We start from the raw sequence: 19,694 nt of genomic DNA, 5'->3' as shown, positions 1-19,694 counted from the left end.
CAAATCACCTGATGCTCAGATTCCCTTTCCTTGTGCATTAGTATAGAATTTAGCTGATGTATGGTTACAAATATGTTCATATACATTACATTATGTTCATTATTACAATGGCAGTATGTGTAATGGTTATGGGAGTAACTTTTAGCTTTGTAACATGATGTTTCATTTAGCATTTTAAATTTGATTAATCAACAGTAGGCTTACGGAAAACAAGGCATTGATATGTTTAGAATGATTTTTGCTGTTGTCATTTACTGAGGTGTTTTTTAATAAGGCCTCTGTGTCAGTATGGTTGGTGAATATTGTTTAGCAGCCTAGTGTCAGTTGCTATAGCAAACCACTGCATATGTTTATTTGCATGAAGCAACGACCAACACTGATGCTGTGATGTGACTTTCGGTATCGATAAAGTAAATGATGGCTGCTGATGCTTGTCCATGTTTACGTATTTGTTTTGCTGTTCAGGCTGATGTATTTTTCCCATGCTCTTCTATCATGTTCACATCACATGAACTCTTCCCATCTACCCTGAGCTTGGCTGTCACAAGCACACCATACACTCTGTGTGCATGCTGTTGCATGTTTATCTATTGTAGGCCATTATTCTACATGTATGCAATATTTATAAGGATAAGGGTCACTGGGAGGTGTTGTTCTGGATCCTACAGCATGGTCAGCAACATAGGATAACTCATTAAGAATGTCACAAACTTTTAAACAGACTCACAGACAGATCTCTTTATGGCACCGTTTTTGCTTTAAATCAGTAACTTACCCCAAAATTAAAAATCTGTTATTATCCGTCTTTAATAAACACGAGGCTAAGTAAACGGAGTGCTGCAGTGGTGACATTTTTTGTAGGCTAACCCATAAATTAGCATCACCCCTGGATCAGTCAACAACAACAACAAAAAAAAACAAGATTTTATAATTCGTACATTTTGCTCATCACGATAATCATCGCAAATGAACACAGTGTATAATTTCTGAAGCCTAAATACAATCGCCAGAAGTATAAACGAACTACGCCACAGTCACATAACTTCAAAGTCACCATAATTAAGCTTCCTAATTAAAAAAAAATCCCTCCAAAAGTTTGAGTTAGAATATTTTTCAAGACCATGATTATAAACTGTGAAAGTGAACTAGTGAATAGATTAGTGCTGCCAAACGATTAATTGCGATTAATCGCATCCAAAATAAAAGTTTTTGTTGACATAATATATGTATGTGTACTGTTTATTTATTATTTATATATAAATACAAACACATGCATGTATATATTTAAGAAAATATGTTGTTTATATATTAAATATATTTATATATAGTGTAAAATATAAATATATAAATGTATATACATGTAAATATTTTCAAAATATATACTGTATGTGTGTGTATTTATAATAAATAAACACAATACACATACATATATTATGTAAACAAAAACTCTTATTTTGGATGCGATTAATCATTTGACAGCACTAATATAAACACTTAATGGACTTAATCTCACTGTATTTGCCAGTGCTGATCTTCAGTATAAATATATTTAATATATAAACAACATATTTTTCTGAAATATATGCATGTGTGTGTGTGTATTTATATAATAAATATACACATTACACATACGTATATTACACATACGTATATTATGTAAACAAAAACTCTTATTTTGGATGCGATTAATCATTTGACAGCACTACAATAGATAAGTTTTCCTATTCGGTGCAATGATGTTTAATGTCCCAGATTATGTTTTATAGTCCCATTTAGCCACATCTTAGCTATCCTTCAAAACGAGTAAAAGCTTTTTAAAAACCACAAGATGGTTAGTCTTAGGGGTAATGCATTACAAGTAGTGTGAGTTACGTAATCAGATTACTTTTATCAAGTAACTAGTAAAGTAACGCATTATTTACAAGAAAATATCTGAGTTACTTTTTCAAATAAGTAACACTAGTTACTTTGCTTTCCGATTTATTCACCGACAGCTCTTCTGTCCCCATGTTGACAGAAATCAGTGCAGAGGTGTTTCCTTCAGCCTGAGGCTTATTTATTTCACTTTTGGTGTAAAAGAGCCTTTACAGTTGCCGAAAATACACCTTTTGCCCAGCTCAGGAGACAAAAAGTAATTCAAAAGTAACGTAATGCATTACTTTACATAAAAAGTAACTAAGTAACGTAATTAGTTACTTTTTTTATGGAGTAACGCAATATTGTAATGCATTACTTTACATAAAAAGTAACTAAGTAACGTAATTAGTTACTTTTTTTATGGAGTAACGCAATATTGTAATGCATTACTTTTAATAGTAACTTTCCCCAACAGAGAAGATGGTATTACTAATGTATTTTACATTGTAGAATAAAACATGTGTTTGCTAGCTTGTGTTAACTATAGTCCTTATTTCAGGCATTTAACCAAAAACTTATATATATATAAAACCCCTCTGACTTCAGGACGATGGAACTGAAAGTACTAAAATGCTGCTTCATTTTGGGGTTTCAGCCGACACTAATGCACCATGCTTGCAGCACTCTATAATGACAGAATGTTCATTTTTGGGTGAACTATCCCTTTAAGAGTGCCACATGCTGAATGCTCCTGCCTCTCTGGAATTTTCTCTCTCCTTCCAACCCATGCCACTGTCACGCCTCTCCTGACACCTGATGGTCGAGTGGAGTACTGCAGGCCAATACAGGCTGGCAGTGCCCAATATGTTCACTGACTGTTTTTCAACTCTGTCTCCTCTCTGCCTGAAAAATACATCATTACTGATTAATAATGATGTATTTAAGTAAATGAACTGTAAGAATAATAGCACAATTTGTATCTTTTGCATAACAGAAAAAGGATCCATGATAATTTGATCGTTTTTGATTGAAAAAAGCCAGTGAGACAGGGTTGGAAGATAAGTCAGCCTTACCTCATGGGTGTTTACTCAACCTCTGTCAAGGTCGGGTTCACTGAATGAGGTAGGCCAAACTAAACCACCGCACACCGTCCTTGGGGTGACCGTCACTGTATCTCCCTGCTGGTCTGTGCGCTACTAACCAAAATTGTGACTTCAGGGTCACCTCCAAACGCTGCTGAGGCGTTACGTTGACGTACTTTAGAGGTTATTAAGAGGTTATTGTCCCCTCCTGGTGTGGTAGGCTCCCTGTGGCGCTATGTCAGGGCGAGCATGACCCTTTCCGGGTACCTGCCACCCCTCTGCGACCCTAAAGATGGAAACCTGCTCATGGATGGAGGATACATCAACAACCTGCCAGGCAAGTACGGCCCAGAGCAACTCCTCAGAGAGAGGGCCGCTGGGGCCAGAAACACAATCTGGTTTGGTCAGTCACTTCATTTTTGGTTTTAAAGAGCTACATGGCTCGGAGTAAGTATACTTTGATTTTCTTCATCATTTTGAGGGTAGAATGAGTGGTTTTGCTTTATCCATTTGAACTCAGAATGTGTGTCTATTTTAATATGTTAGTTAGTCAATTTGGCATCTTGGAGATTTCCAGCACATTTTAAATTCATTTCAAACGTTCACTCAATTCTAGTGTCTCTTAGATCAGTTTATGATTTGTACAGAGACAAATGGATAAAGTTCTGCAGGGATTGGGTGGTGTGGACAAAGATGCTCAGGTGTTTGACCTCTTGTCTTCACCAGCCTATTAAAAACATGAAATTTTATCAGACTGTAAATATCATTCATTGCAAGCTGCTGTTGTTGTCTGGTGTACGATTGGTCTTAAATTGTGATTATAAATATTTTGTATCTCTTCTTTACAATATAGGAAAGTGTGCTTTAATGTAGTCAAATTGTAAATGGACTAGTTTCCAAAATATAAAAAGAAAATCTAAATCAACCAAAAAACAAATCACCAGACAGCAATAGCATAATGTCCCACAGTTTGCAGTGCAACATATATTGGGCAGAAAGATATAGTTCATATAGCTCAGATGTTGCATTTCAACTGGGAACATCTTAATTTAGGGGAAAAAGACAAGATTTTGCATTTGACATCACATTCCGTGTTATAATTTGATTTAATATAACTGAATTCATTAGTTCATCAAGCAGTTTGCACTGCTAAAGACACAATTATTTCTTGCATTGAAATCATCTGTGTTATTGCCAGAGCTGGGTAGATTACTTACAAATTGTAGTCCGTTACTGATTTCAAATTACATGACAAAAATTGTAGTTAGCAACGTAATCCATTACATTACACATTTTAGGTAATATAATCAGACTACTTTCTGATTACTTTTAGATTACTTTTTGACCTAACTTGTTCATCACATCGATTTAAATAGTATAATCTTGTACCATATTGATATTAAAAAAAAAGAAAAGTCAAAATATATTCTATTTGTTATAATTAACAACATGAAGTGCTTCATATTGTCAAGGTTTGCCAAACTGGAGTTCGTAAAAGAACTGCAGGGTGTTTGAGAGAATTAAAAGCTAATAATTAATTAAATTGTAAACATATAAAATTAACATAATTGTAAAATAACATCAATCAAAATAAAACACTTACTAAAAATGTACCTGCATGTCATGTGACCATTAGCCAAAGTCAGAGATCTGTGAACATGCTAATGCTAATTTACATATAAATAAGAAATAACAAGAATTTTAATGTGTTTGAAAGACAAATGCCTCCCAAATTACATAAATGTAAAATGTAATTTAATCTAATTACAAGTACTTTTTTTTTTTTTTTTTTTTATATGATTACGTAATTCAGATTACATGTAATCAGTTACTACCCAGCTCTGGTTATTGCCTGTAAAGCAGATTGGATAAAATTCCAGGGAATAGTTCTTAACTCTTTTTTTTTTTTTCGGTAATGCATACATTTTTAAGCCTACATTGTTAGGTTTTAATTGCGTCTTGTCTTGTCATCATTGAATATAATTGTCTTTTTCCATCCTTTGTTATTACTGATCACCTGCAAGGCTGTTTTACCACAATTCTCAGCAAATGTGAAAAAAGCAAAAAGAATCTATTTGATTCAAAAATTTTCATTCTTTTAAACGTTGATGTTTATTTGATTATATTACTGATGAAAATGGCAGCATTCCAAGTGAGGGGTTTGGTTAAACAGCGTTGATTGGTGATCAATTATTAATTGGAGAATTAATTCTGAAATATTAACGGTACTTTGATTCTTCCTGCTACCTTGTGGATGTCTGTCTTTGTGTACGTGTGCATTTGTTTGCATTCAACTGGCACTCTAACGCCCTGCAGCGGACATAGCTCGTAATATGGGCACGAAAACGGTCATCGCCATCGATGTGGGCAGCCAGGATGAGACTGATCTTTGTAACTACGGTGACAGTCTTTCTGGCTGGTGGCTGCTATGGAAACGAATCAACCCGTGGGCGGAGAAAGTGAAGGTGAGTCAATGTTGTGGGATTTTAGAACACTTCTTGTGGAGCCAATGCAGCCGTTTCAATTTGAGTTCCTCTAATGGGATTAAAATCTTCAGGAAATATTTTGAACTTGTACAGTCTATGAAATCGATTGTGCTAGCTCTGCGTAAATGGTTTAAAAACGTCCTGTATCTCTCAGGTGCCTGACATGGCTGAAATCCAGTCCCGTTTGGCCTACGTATCTTGTGTACGACAGCTGGAACTTGTCAAGAAGAGCGCATACTGCGAGTACATTCGGCCACCCATCGACCGCTTTAAGACCATGGACTTTGGGAAATTTGATGAAATCTATGTGAGAACAAAAGCCCACATCTGCAGTAAACACAGGGGGACAATTAATCTATGTAGTCTTGATACTATAAAATGAAAAGCAGTATAGTATTTATTATAGTGTACATAAAGCAATTCTTCCAGATGGTAAATGACCTCTCAAAACTGGTATATTCTAAGTTTTTCTGTTTTCTCTAAGGATGTGGGCTATCAACATGGTAAACTAGTGTTTACTGAGTGGGCTCGTGGGGACATTATAGAAAATGTGTTGAAAGACCATCGCTCAGCGGACTACAACGACAGCAAGAAGACTGATGTGAGTTTAATATCTCATTAAAACAAGCCACTAGTCTATCACCCTTTTGAAATTGAATATTAGAAGCCTTTGATAAATAGAAAGTTCACAAAGAATTGTGCAACAATGTAAATGTCTTTACTGTCACTTTTGATCAATCTAATGCATCCTTGATGAATAAAAGCATTATTCTTTCTTTCAAAACAAAATTTTACCCCAAACTTTTTAGATTAATGAATTTTTATTTTTTTTTATTAAATTGCGTATTAAGTTGTAATTTGTCTATTAATTTCATTCTGTAGTGATTGTGTTTTGTTGCTATTTGTTTCAGTCGTGCACATGTCCTAGTGCAGACTTCACTGATCTAGCTGAAATTGTGTCCAGGATCGAGCCGGTGCAGAGCTACTTAGGAGCTGATGGTCAGTTACTCAAAAGAAAGAAAAAATACTCCTTTGCTAATTTACCCCATTACATTTATTTGAAGATTTAGCTTCTGAAATTTATGACAGAATTGACGAGGTATTTAAAATTACAACCTTGGCCAGCAGAGTTGGTATTATATCATGTAATTGTGCTTAACTGATGTTTATGTGTCTAGCAGAGGAGTCTGACTATGCGACGGAGTATGAGGAGGACGGGATGGACATAGTGAGAGAGGAGGAGTGTGAGGAAGAGGAAGAGGAGGAGACCGAAGACCCTGAGGACCAGTCTCCTGGAGAATGGGGACCAAATGGGATCTTCACATCAGTAAGTGTACACACACAACCTTTTATATAAGGCTCTAAAAGTTAAGTGAAATTAAAGTCAGGTGACATTAAAAACAAAGTCATTTGTGTAGGATGAAGAGAAGACCGTCCGTCAGAGGAAGAACATCACCAGGGACCCCAACTTGGACTTCTCTGGAGTGTCAGATTGCTGAAAAGGGAGTAATGCAGGGTCAAAGGGCACTGGAAAGAGAAGCAAGAGTCCCACCAGGGACTGACGAGTATAAAGACAAATACAGAAGAAAAGACTTCTGAATTAATAAGATTGTTGGAAAGTCACCAAAGATACTGTGATTTAGACCCTGCTAACACTACATTACCCACCAAAACTGTGACTCTGTTATGCCTTTGGGAATTTTTTTTTTTTTTGGCTCAAGACTCCAAAGTCCAAAGACTGTGGGGGCCCACCAAGGCAGAGGAACCAAGAATATGGATAACCAAACTGTTTTGGTCCCCATTGACTTCCATATATTTTTCTCCATACTATGGAAGTCACGTCAATAGGGCCCATCAACTGTTTGGCATATAGCTTTGTTCTTGTCCACAGTATCTTTGTCATCGTGCTTGCGAAATCTAAAATGCTTCCATACCTCTGACTTTTTATGTGAAGTGGTGTTGACGTCGGGAATGCACCTGAATCCGCCATTTTAAGCATGAATGAATGACGGACTCGCCGTTGTAACATCGCGCAAGGCAAATAAGGGGGTGACATCTAGTGGATTAGACTAGTAATAAGATTAACGTAAATCTTATGTTCAATGTTTGTGGAAATAAATATTGAAAAAAATCGATTCGTGGCCTTCGAGAATCGATATTGAATCGACCACATTTAAAAAAAAAAGATATATTGAAAAATCGATTTTTTTTGCCCAGCCCTAATCTTTTGAGATGTTTTGGGAATTTCATGGGAAAAGATGTCTACAGTAGCGGCCAGTATACCACTATCCTTAAGTTCTGGTTTTCCTGTCTGTTTCCAGATGATACCAGTTCAGTAGAGATAGTGTGTGGTGTGGCTGGTTTGTGATTTTAATTTCATTTAATTTTTTTGGTGAAAGTGTGTGTGGCAACTCCTCTCATAAGATGCCTTCTAGACTGAAAATGGCTTCCCAAGATGCATTGTTGAAGGTCTGAAACTGAGAAAAGACTGTATAGGTTTAGAAAGACTTCAAGAGGAAGTGATGGTCTACAATGGTTAGATTGTGATTTGAGGGTATTTGATGTAAGGTTGCAATGCTTGAAACTTATTAGGAAAAATCGCTGCAGATTTTTTGTAACACTGTTCCTGATATCTAATATTATTTTAAAGAGGGTCAACAGAGTGGAAAGCTATGTAGGTGCTCAAATGTGGGATAAATTATAATAGGAAAGATCTCAGTGGGACTAAAAAATTTGGATGCCCAAATAATGTAGAATACAGATGGATTAGCTGCTGAGATGAATATGTGGACAGGTGGATACATTAGAGGGGAATGAAATCAAGAATGATAAAAAAGTAAGGATTTTTAGGAAAGAGTAGTAGGAAAGAGAAACAGATAAATATAGCGAGGTAGAGTAAGGTACATAAATAATAAAGTAGGGTGTGAAGAGGAAGTAACAATGATATGCAGCGAAGAAACAAGTGAGCGTGGAAGAGAGAGGAAGTGAGTGAGGAAGTGATTGCAGTAGTAAGCCAAAAAATGATTGCAGGAGTGAGCAAGGAAGTGAGAGCTGTAGGGAAGGAAGTGGGTCGTGGGTGTGAGCGAGGAAGTGGGTGGAATAGAGTCAGGAAGTGGATGTGGTAGAGAGCGAGAGCAGTAAGGAGTGTGAGGAAGTGAGCAGGGTTGAGAACAAGGAAGTGAGAGCAGTAGAGTGAGGGAGTGATTGTGTGGTAGTGAGCGAGGAAGTGAGTGTTATAAAGAGTCAGGAAGTGGATACAGTAGAGAATGAGAGCGGTAAAGAGTGAGGAAGTGAAGGGCGGTAGTGATCGTGGAAATGGTCGCAGTAGTGAGCGAGGAAGTGAGTGTTATAAAGAGTCAGGAAGTGGATACGGTAGAGAACGAGAGCGGTAAAGAGTGAGGAAGTGAAGGGCGGTAGTGATCGTGGAAATGGTCGCAGTAGTGAGTGAGGAAGTGAGATCGGCAGAATGTGAAAAATGAGTGACAGAGTGAGGAAAGGGAATGCAGAAGGCTTTCATGAGGAGTATCGTTAATGCCAAAAATATCTTGTGTGGAATTGGATGTGTTTTGCCTGTGTGTGTGTTTTCAGCCTTTCAGAAATGCAGAACTACTTGTGCTTCAGGTAGACGAGGTGGATGCCTTATTTTGTTATTGCACATTCACAAAGCAAAAAAAAAAAAAAAGAGATGAACAAAGACACCTGTAATATAATCCCATGAAGACGTGGGGAGTTTAAATTGTTGTATTGCTGAACGAGTGCCAGGTATGCAGTGTCCAGTACTGGAGCAGATCTTCCTTGCACTCCAAAGCCAAATGTCATCCTTCCCATATTCACCAACCTAAAATCTGTCCATAATCAATGTATATTATCTCTGAAACCTCACTGAGATGTTCAAATTCCTCAACCCTTGATGCTTTTGCTTTGTTTCAGTCTTTTATGCTAAGACGGTTTGTTTTATATGTTTATGAGATCTGAAAGGTTTGCCAACTACTATTTAATTTATTTGTTTTACCACTGGCTTTTTAAATAGCTTTTTAAAACACTTTAGAGAATAACAGTAAGCGGTTTCTTATTTTGCTCGATTAGCATTTTTGCACTGATGATAATGAAGAAAAAATTATGTTGAATGTCTAATATAAAAGGTGGCTGAGGTACAGACGGTTCACGTGTGTGTGTGTGACCATTTGAAGCCTCAGAAATAAATGCTGAATAATGAATAATAAAATCCTATTTAATGCCATGCTGACTAAATCGCTTTTTGAAATAAGGTATTATGTTCCCAAGTGATTATTTATGACTTTTGAAATGTAAAGCAACTTTATCTGTGGGAAAGACCTAAATAAATCCTATTCTACTACATTCTTTGTCAATATACAGATAACTAGATTTAAAACTGACAGGTTTATTCACATCAACACACCTGATGAAGGGAATGGGTCATCATATGGATGCTCCTGTGACATGTCATCTTTCTGCGTCTGATGTGAGACCACAAGCATCTGTTGAGACTGGTGAAGAGAACATTGATATTAAAGGTTTGTGTGTGTGTGTGCAGGTTTGAATATACTTGTGAGGTCTAAATGTCCTCACCAATATAGTGAAACCTGTTCAATGTAGTTAGCCTAGTCACTAATTAAAAAGAGTTTATAAAACTGCTTTTTGTATCTATGTTGGTGATGATCGTTTAAAAACCCTTTGTACCATTTTCAAGACGTTTAAATTTTGTAACTAAGTATTAGGATTTGTAAGGTATTATGTACGGTCGTCTTATAGTAATAGCTCTTTAAGGGATAGTTCCCCCAAAAAGGAAAGTTCTGTCATTAATTGGTTACTGTCACACTGTCTATGGGAGGGTCAGAAAGCTCTCTGATTTCATCAAAAATATCTTAATTTGTGTTATGAAGATGAACAAAGGTCTTACGGGTTTGGAACGACATGAGGGTGAGTAATTAATAATAACAGAATTGTTATTTTTGGGTGAACTATCCCTTTAAGTGCGAGTGACACGTTTAATAAATTAAAATAGCATTTGTTTGTCAGTAGATGTTTATGGTATAACGTACAGTAAGCCAGTCATACTTAGAAAGTAGAAACGAAATATTTATAAGCCCAGCTTCTGCTAAGAAAAATGGCACACGCAACGTAGTAAAACTCGACAAGTATTCGTTTTAATTAATTTTTATATTATCATTATTAATCTGCATACGATTTTAGTTATCTCTATATTTAGTTCTCTTTCATCCAGCGCTTTGTGCCTCTTACCAGTTCCTTGTTCTTTTGCTTTCCTTTCTTGCTTCTAATTTAAGATTTATGGAGTCACTATAATGCCACATATTTATGCAAAATAATAAAGTTTTGCAAAACTTTCTTTTCTTTTGCAAAACTTTATTATTTTGCATATATATGTGGCATTATATTGACTCCATAAAGATTACTTATCTATGTATCAAATGTTCACCATAAAGTTAATACAGAAGTCCTTCGAGGCCATTTTAACCCAGACAGTAACCGTTGGAGTCTTGAAGACGCAAACGTGTTTGTATAAAGAGCTCACGCGGAATGATACAAGAGTCGTAAAAGTAGGACCGGTATGTTTTAGACTGGCTTCCCACAGATGTGCAAAAATATGAGTCGCTTTTAAGAAGGTATTGTATTTCAAGAAAGTATAAGCTTCAAGAAAGTATTGTTAAATTATTAACTATTTATCGTTGCATGTTAAAGTATATTCGTTATAGTATATTACAGCGTTCAGTAAACTAACTAAATTTCCTAATTATTCCATTCTGACATTGCAGAAGTCAGAGGAATATAGTACAGTAGGCTATTTTATATATTTTGTTTATATATTAATATTGACTAGAAAGTACATTTGTACTAAACCAACTAGCATTTTTTCATGCTGTATAGCCAAAAGAAAACTTGACTTATTTTGATTAACAAAATGTTTGGAGAGTTTTTAATAATCCCTAGCAACCAATTGTGGCAGAAAGCTCAGTAAAGGTCTGATTGTAGTAGCTACATAAAAATAAACCACATGAACACTTGTTTTAGGTTTTAGAAAGTTTTTAATTTTTCCCAAAAGAAAAAAAAAATCCTGAGGTATTCACAATATAATGGCATTTCTTTCATTTGAAATGAGGAAACAAAAAAAAAAGTGGGGAAGGGAGGACATCAAAATGATAAAACTGATGGCTGTCTCTCAATACAATACAACAGGTTGAGATACTTCTGCTCCATATATAATATTAAGATGGTACCCCAAAAAAGCAAAATAAATAAAAGTAAAAAAAAAAATTTAAAAAAAAATCACCTAAGACAAGCTACATTATTCGTGCTTTATTTTTAACATACTACATCAAATATCTTAGATTAAATCAAACTAATCCCAAAATGTTAGCAAAAATGTTGCATCATATCTATATTCTATAACTTTCATGTATCCATATACCAGAGAACATATAAGGTTGTCTAAATTTGTTGGCACAAAGCATTTCTAATTTTTGCAATATATTTTTCAAGCTGTTGAAATATGCCAACAAATGGTTCTTTTTTATTTGAACAGCATGTCAATGGCTGCATCAACCAGAATTAGCAGGTTTAAACATTTCTAAACTCCATCTATCAATTAAATAGAATTTGGTGAACTACATGGTTCTAAACTCCAAGTCAATTAATAATAATAATAATAATAATAATAATAACAAAATCCTCCAGTGCAACAGCAGCTAAAAATTGTGAGATTTCCACATAAAAACACATTGTAACCATACAGCAAATCAGAGCTCTAATAACAGCTCTGGGGGGGGGAAGACAATGCGTTACCAAAAAAGAAAAAAATAACAATAAATGATTGCTTAGCTTCAACAGAAAAAGACACAACTTTGACGCAACATTCCCCAGAAATATTTTGAAACAACTCGCAATATGTCCCACTTTTCTCTTAATTTGGTGTGATCTTAACCCTGAAGATAATAGTAACAACTGTAATAAGACAAACAAAATGGTAATTGTATTCAAAGTTGAAAATAAATGGTTACAAAGGACCAAAATGCATACAAAATAATAGACTTTTGGTTTTCTAACAGCTGAAGACACAATGTCTTGCTAAAACCTCTTTCAGCACTCATTCACAGATCAATGGAACACAAATACAACATAGAAGAAAAACAAACAAAAGGTCAAGAATCAATACAAACGACACAATGTCATTAACAGCTTGAAATCAGCCAACAATGATAAAAGTAAAAATCCTATAATCAATATTAAGATCAAAAAGTCAGACATAAAAAGGCAAAAGTGTCTTTTTCTAAAAACGTTTTGGAAAAACGTTAAAGAACTGATGCTTTGATTTCAGAAAGCAAATAAAAAAACAAGAATTACAAATGAAAATAGTGCCAGAAAACAGTGAATGGAAGTACACTTTAAACCAAGCATAAACCATATAGATTAGCATCTCAGATCATATTTCCATAGAGGTGTGTGTGTGAGCAAAATAAAACCCCAACAGTGAAGGGTGCCCCGCCACTGTCTCACAGGAAATTACATCCATGAAGCTGTATATCCCTCATCCGAGGTCCTCAGAATAACAATCCAGCATCATCTAGTATAACAATAATCATCCTAACGACGACAACGCCACTGGTTTGAATTTGTTTTATTGATGACACCTTTGGTGTGTAATGCTGGGTCGTATCTATAAGGTCTACTGAGAGAATGACGGACAGACAGACAGGCAGGCACCACAGTATTTGTGATGAACATCAACGCCAAACAGGAAATCAGTGTTAAGTTGACGGCGAGAGTCCAGTTAGAGATTCTATTTGGCATCTGAAAGGAGTGAAGAAACTATTAGGAGGTAAACGGTTACAGATCATTGCTATAGTATAGTGTTAGAAAAACAAAGCATTTTCTGATCTTTTGACTGATTTGTCAATCTGATTCAATGGAAAACGAATGGAAATCTAGAATCTGCGGTAAAATATACAGAATTCCTTGACTAAAAAAATGTATTTAATTGACACATTAGCATAAAATATTTAAAGAGGAGAATGTATTCAAAATTCATGAATTCATCCACCGCAGGACGGACACGGGAGGACAATTACAAACATATCTGCCTGCGTGACCCACAGCTAATGGTGCAACGAAGGAAATCTAGCTCAAATATATACAGATATTACCAGCTGGTGTCTGTTATTTTGTACAAATAACTGGAAGTCATTCTTATTAGTTGCATACAGTGAGCGGCGATGTTTGTGTGAGTTGGCATAGTGGCGTAGTTTCAAAAACAAACTATGCTGATATAAATATAGATATAGGTCTATATATTTACTTCACTTCCTGGCTTGCTTTCTCTTTTCCTCTTAAAGGATCACATCATGCATTTTACAGGTAATTATTTTCGTATTTGGTAAATGTGTAGACATTGCAGTGTTTTATGCATTTGGTTCAGAAAAAAAAGAAAAAAAGAAGATTTTCCTTTGGGGAATATGATCATTGACAGCAGCATCTAAAGTAAACATTAGCAGCAAGTAAGATAATAAATAAATATAATAATAGTAATAATAATAGCAAACAAAGTTTCAAGGATAATGAAAAACAGTACGATGCAAAACAACACAAACTAATTAACCATTGGTTCAAAACAATTGAAAGCTTTTATGCAACGTCCAGCTAGCAATCTAGAAAACAACCAACACCTGTTACCGTCTCTAAAAATCAGCTGATACTTTCTGTAAGACTTCACCGGAGACTTTCTTTAATACTTTCTTTATGCCTTCCTCCTATTTTCCTCTGCTACGTTCATTACTCTTTCTTCAGTCCCTTATATAACACCATACTTCCTGTCTCAACGTACCGTTACCATCTAAATCTCTCTGCTGATTCGTTTAGTCATATTTTCTTTCTTCTCGCACGCTTTCTCACTCAGTCTAGCAGTGATTTGGCTTTTTAAAGCAGTGACTCTCAAACTCTACAGCTTTGGTTGTGAAAGTCGCTGAACATCTTCAGGCACGACCCACGAGCAGGTGCTGAAATCCTCTGAGAACAACAGCTTGGCAGAAAGAAAAAAAAAAGCAGTGCCGTGTCAAAAAAAAAAAACAAGCTTTGGTTTTGCGGGAACTCAAATGCTCATGGGAAAACGAGAACAGTGAAGAGAATGAAATGAAGAACGGTTGTCTGGGTTGATGAGTCGGGTGAATCAGAGCAGAAATGTTTTTTTGTTCTTGTGGAGGAAACGCTCGAAATGAACCGCTCTCGCTGCACAAACCCGCTTGTCTCTCAACACCACTCTGAGTGACTATGACAACATCTCTCATCTTATGCTTTTGGTGACTTGATTGCGGTGTCTTCCTCGCACTCTAAGACTGAAACACAGCTAAATCTTGTTAAAATACCCATTTCTAACACTTGTCTTCCTGAGGTGTGCACTGTATACAACTTTACACATTCTGGGCTAATTTTTTTGTGTTTTATCTAGTGATAGACCGATACATAATCCAATATTTGGCCATTTTGAGATTAATTGGCCGATGAACAGAATTGTTTCAAGATATCGTCATCGGTCAATGAAAGTGAAGTGTGTAATTTCTGAATGACTAGCGTAACGGAATTACACAAATACCGATGACACTTAAAATGTTATAATATTTTCACACAGGTTTTCCTGAACATTTCCCCCATCTGCCATTAGTCAAAGCAGATTTACACCATTGGTTTAACCAATGTCGCTGAGTCAGGTTTTTCAGACAAACAAAAATTGGTCATTTATAGTTGTCTCTGCATATTAAATTGGGATACACACTTCATCTTATCGGTCAACCACTAGTTTTATCTTAATATACAACCTTCTCTCTTAGCCAATACATCTACTTCAATACATGAAATTCCAGACCAAACTAGTTATAACAATCTAAACACCAACGATTAGAAGCTCTACGACTAAGAATCACTAACTCTTTAAGTACACGTTACAATTACTGAAATATCTGCTGATGCTTGCTAGCAAAAGAACACTTCTATAAAACATAGTTTTTGATATATCACACTGCTATTATCTCACTAATTGCTTAAACCGTACAAGAAAGTGAAGAGCTAGGACTGATAAACGGATAACACACACACACACACACACACACTCACACACCATTGCACAGTGTTGTTCGACTACTCTGTTCAGTCCCTGAGTAAGGGGCTACGGAGGACTTTATGACATGTGGATTTGGATTTTGAAGTGAACGGACTGTACGCTTACTCTTGTGGCTAACCTTTATACGGCGGTCAGTGATCGTGGTTTGGTGAAACAGTGCATTACTGTAAATGTGCATGTGCGCGTGTGTCACAGTGACCGTGTTAAGACTGCAACCTGTAATGGTCCATCCTGTTCGATGGGTGGATGAGAAGGACAAAAATATTTCAGATTTATATCAAACCTGCCCAGGATTGTCTGTCGATCAGTCAAACTCCCAAATGAACATTCTCTCTTTTGTTTCAGCCATCGCTCAAACAGTCCATTTCCACTCCATCCTGTCTCTCTCGTTTACATAATTTATATTTCAAACCTGTCCATCTGTGTCTCTAAATCAACCTTTCACAATAGCATCATTCTTTCTCTCCCGGCATCCCTCCGTTTCTCTCGTTCTCCGTCTGGCTACCTGCTGAAGAGAGAGTGGAGCTGGTGATGGCTGAAGCACTGGCTGCTGCGAGGAGACTCTGTGCGCTCCATCACCGTCTGGAACCAGCCCGCCACGTCTACTTCTGACACCTCATAACGACGGATAAAACTGTGTTCCTATGAAAAAAAAAAGAGCACTAGTGTGAACACATGATCATAACAGGCTATACAAGATGTTTGATGTTAAAGGGATAGTTGACCCAAAAATGAAAATTCTGTCATTAATTACTCACCCTCATGCCGTTCCAAACCTGTAAGACCTTCGTTCATCTTCGGAACACAATTTAAGATATTTTTGATGAATTCCGAAGAGCTCTCTGAACCTCCCATAGACAGCAAGGATCCTTACACGATCAAGGTCCAGAAACGTAGTAAGGTGTGTATGTAACGTATGTACACGGATACGTAGTTAAGTTGTTTACGCTTTGATCTGAACGTAAACAAGGTATCCGCATACATATGTTGTTTACATATGTGATACTCTCCAAAATGGCGCCAGGGCGACGCGGAGGAGATGAATTGTTGAATAAAGTTGTTATTTTTGTTTTCTTGGCGCACAAAAAGTATTCTCGTAGCTTCGTAAAATTACGGTTGAACCCCTGATGTCACATGGACTATTTTAACAATGTCCTCGCTACGTTTCTGGACCTTGATTTAGGATCCTTGCTGTCTATGGGAGGGTCAGAGAGCTCTCAGATTTCATCAAAAATATCTTAATTTGTGTTCCGAAGACAAACGAAGGTCTTACAGGTTTAGAACGACATGAGGGTGAGTAATTAATGACAGAATTTTCATTTTTGGGTCAACTATCACTTTAAACAACAAATGCTCAAGTTACATGGGAGACTGAGACTTACAAGCAGCTTGTGGTATTTTGGCCTTTTTCTGTGATCCTTTGTGAGGCTGTGGAGACAGAGAAGACTCACACGTAAACACAATAGACAGATAATGGTGCTAAAATTTCACGTTTATGTAAATTCATGTGAGTGTACCAGTCTTTGACAAAGGACTGAAAGTCAGGGGAAAAGCCCATGCCGAGAGGAAGGACCGGCGGGTCCTCTTGCAGAACTTTGGTGAGGACCTCAAAGTCTGTCTTGCAGTTCTTGTAAGGAAACTGTCCCGTGGCTAGCTCCACCTACAGGTGAGGAGGAATAATTACTTATAGTTGCACATGTAGATTGTAGGGGTGTATAACGGTACACGTATTCGTACCGTATGGTTCACGGGGCAAATTCCAAATGGAAGTGATCATCCCTATGCCTTTGAAGGGCAGAGCCCTTGGAGTGGGGACTTTGGAGTGAGCAGGCCACGTGTGCGCCATTATGTAGTCGTTTGGAATGCACTTGGCAAAGGGAGCGACCTAATTTCCTCATTATCTTCAGCTGGGATGTTCCCGTGACAACGCAGCACGGTGTCCGTCAGCTGATTCGCTGACATACACCGGCATAAAAAATATACATTTTATATTTTAAAAAGTTTTATATATATTACAAGCCAAGGTTCATTTTTGGGTGAACTAACCCTTTAATCTGGGATGTTCCCATGACAACCCATCACGGTGTCCGTCAGCTGATTCGCTGACATACACCGGCATAAAAAAAATATACATTTTATATTTTAAAAAGTTTTATATATATTAGTTTTCATATACTATATAGCATATTTTAAATATATATATATAAAATGTATGTTTATTAGCAACTGTTATGCTAACAACAATAAAAAGACATATATGCCAGTAAAACAGCGACATCTGCTGACGGACACCGTGCTGCGTTGTCACGGGAACATGCCAGCTGAAGATAATGAGGAAATTATTTCGCTCCCTTTGCCAAGTGCATTCCAAACGACTACATAATGGCACACACGTGCCCTGCTCACTCCAAAGTCCCCACTCCAAGGGCTCTGCCCTTCAAAGGCATAGGGATGATCACTTCCATTTGGAATTTGCCCCGTGAACCATATGGTATGAATACATGTACCGTTACACCCCTAGTAGATTGTATTTTGAAATACAGCTCTTTACTTACATTTACACTACCGTTCAAAAGTTTGGAGTCTGTATGATTTTTTAAATGTTTTTTAAAGAAGTCTATTGTGCTCACCAAAGCTGCATTTATTTAATGAAAATTTGAGTAAAACAGAAATATTGTAAAATATTACTTAAATTTAAAATAACTGATTGCAGAGCAGAATTTGTTTAAATCCTAGCTGAATAAAAGTATTAATTTCTTTCTTGATCCCAAAGTTTTGATAAAAATTAAATGAGAGTGATTATAATTAATTATAACACCCCCTACACATATCCAACTGTTGGTCAGCAAAGTAATCCAAATAAACAAGTGTTGGCTCAACAAAATGTAGGAAGAACTCACCAGAGAAATGCCAAGACTCCAGACGTCAGCTCTGATGTCATAGTCTGGCTTACTGGGGTCTGGAGGGTCTATTCTCTCAGGCTAGAAAAAAAAAATATATGCACGATGCATAATATTTCACTTCATAATATTTTATGTATTTATTTTAAATTTTTCAAAATCCTGAAACTGTATGACTCTGAAACTCAAACTCTGGGACCATGTGCTTACCGCCATGTAGGCAGCACAGCCGGCGCTGCGAGTCTTGGCCTTAGAATCTACCAGTCGGCCGCTAATGCCAAAATCACACAGTTTGATCTGACCTTTGGCATCCAACAGGATATTAGATGGCTTCACGTCTCGGTGAATGACACCATGTTTCTCTTTTAGATAAAGCAGAGCCTTTACGATCTACATAGGAAAAGAAGAGCAAGATAACAAGAGATCTGAGAGGTTCAACTTGGAAACAGACCAATATCTAACCAATAATAGATACTATTCTGAAACAGGTGAATTTAAAGGAAGTCTTACGGCCACGGTCATCTTTCCCAGAATGGCCTCTGGAATGGGCCCCTGGATCCGCTTCTTCAGCTTCTCTGCACACGTCCCCATTAGTTCCATGGCGATGAACACATCCGTCTACAGAAGAAGAGAGACACCATTGAATAATTCAGGTAATTCAATACATTCAGCATAAAGCAGTGGTATTCAATTCAAGTTCAAGAGGTCCAATCTGTACATTTCTTTGCAAGCAAAATTTTTTATTTTAGTACTTTAGGGGCCAGTTTTACTAAACAGGACAAATTAGCGCAAGAGCGCAATTCCAAAACAGCGCCGATGGGAGGGGAAATTTCTGTGGGTGATTTACTAACAATACGCAAATTAAAGAACACAGACGCAACATCTCATTTACATATCGACCAACACAATATACCAAGTGCAGCGCAAATTAGCGAAGTCGCAAATAAAGAATAAAGAAATAAAGAAACCACAGTACGTTGAAAAAAGGCCAAAAAATTAAGGATTGCTAGAAGTTTTGAATCTAATTATTCCATGGTCTGTCTAGATACTGGATTCTGATTGGCTGGCAGGTATGCAGTAAAACCGTTTAATGCACAGGTAGTTCCAAGTCAGTTTAATCACCGTTCCATATTAATGAGCTGCTTTAATTGATGCACACAAACACAAACACACACACACACAGAGAGAGAGAGAGAGAGAGAGAGAGAGAGAGAGAGAGAGA

The 19,694-nt window shown here is 36.7% G+C and overlaps 2 protein-coding genes across 4 annotated transcripts in view; one reads left to right on the top strand and one right to left on the bottom strand.

Moving 5' to 3' along the window:
• Positions 1 to 7,187, top strand: part of LOC107676850 (neuropathy target esterase-like) — a 31,363-nt gene extending 24,176 nt beyond the window's left edge. Inside the window, exons 28-34 of one of the 2 annotated variants that reach the window (XM_016471534.1) lie at positions 3,160 to 3,276; positions 5,256 to 5,404; positions 5,580 to 5,732; positions 5,910 to 6,026; positions 6,337 to 6,424; positions 6,607 to 6,752; positions 6,844 to 7,187. In XM_016471534.1, coding sequence (XP_016327020.1) covers positions 3,160 to 3,276; positions 5,256 to 5,404; positions 5,580 to 5,732; positions 5,910 to 6,026; positions 6,337 to 6,424; positions 6,607 to 6,752; positions 6,844 to 6,924 — 851 coding nt within the window. In that variant the 3' untranslated portion in view covers positions 6,925 to 7,187. Of the gene's footprint in view, positions 1 to 3,159; positions 3,277 to 5,255; positions 5,405 to 5,579; positions 5,733 to 5,909; positions 6,027 to 6,336; positions 6,425 to 6,603; positions 6,753 to 6,843 lie in introns of both variants that reach the window. The other variant, XM_016471533.1, reaches the window with a different exon arrangement.
• A 6,527-nt stretch (positions 7,188 to 13,714) lies between these two features.
• The window catches only part of LOC107676852 (dual specificity mitogen-activated protein kinase kinase 7-like), a 14,753-nt gene continuing 8,773 nt past the window's right edge, over positions 13,715 to 19,694 (bottom strand). For both annotated transcript variants that reach the window (XM_016471539.1, XM_016471540.1), the window contains 6 exons: positions 18,983 to 19,090; positions 18,683 to 18,862; positions 18,473 to 18,553; positions 17,090 to 17,232; positions 16,955 to 17,000; positions 13,715 to 16,214 (listed from right to left, as the gene is read on the bottom strand). In XM_016471539.1, coding sequence (XP_016327025.1) covers positions 16,074 to 16,214; positions 16,955 to 17,000; positions 17,090 to 17,232; positions 18,473 to 18,553; positions 18,683 to 18,862; positions 18,983 to 19,090 — 699 coding nt within the window. In that variant the 3' untranslated portion in view covers positions 13,715 to 16,073. The remainder of the gene's footprint in view (positions 16,215 to 16,954; positions 17,001 to 17,089; positions 17,233 to 18,472; positions 18,554 to 18,682; positions 18,863 to 18,982; positions 19,091 to 19,694) is intronic.

The sequence above is a fragment of the Sinocyclocheilus anshuiensis genome, unplaced genomic scaffold (assembly GCF_001515605.1).
Source record: "Sinocyclocheilus anshuiensis isolate Anshui unplaced genomic scaffold, SAMN03320099.WGS_v1.1 scaffold2166, whole genome shotgun sequence".
NCBI lineage: Eukaryota > Metazoa > Chordata > Actinopteri > Cypriniformes > Cyprinidae > Sinocyclocheilus > Sinocyclocheilus anshuiensis.
Note: the sequence above shows the minus strand (reverse complement) of the source record. Positions and strands in the feature narration are given on the sequence as shown.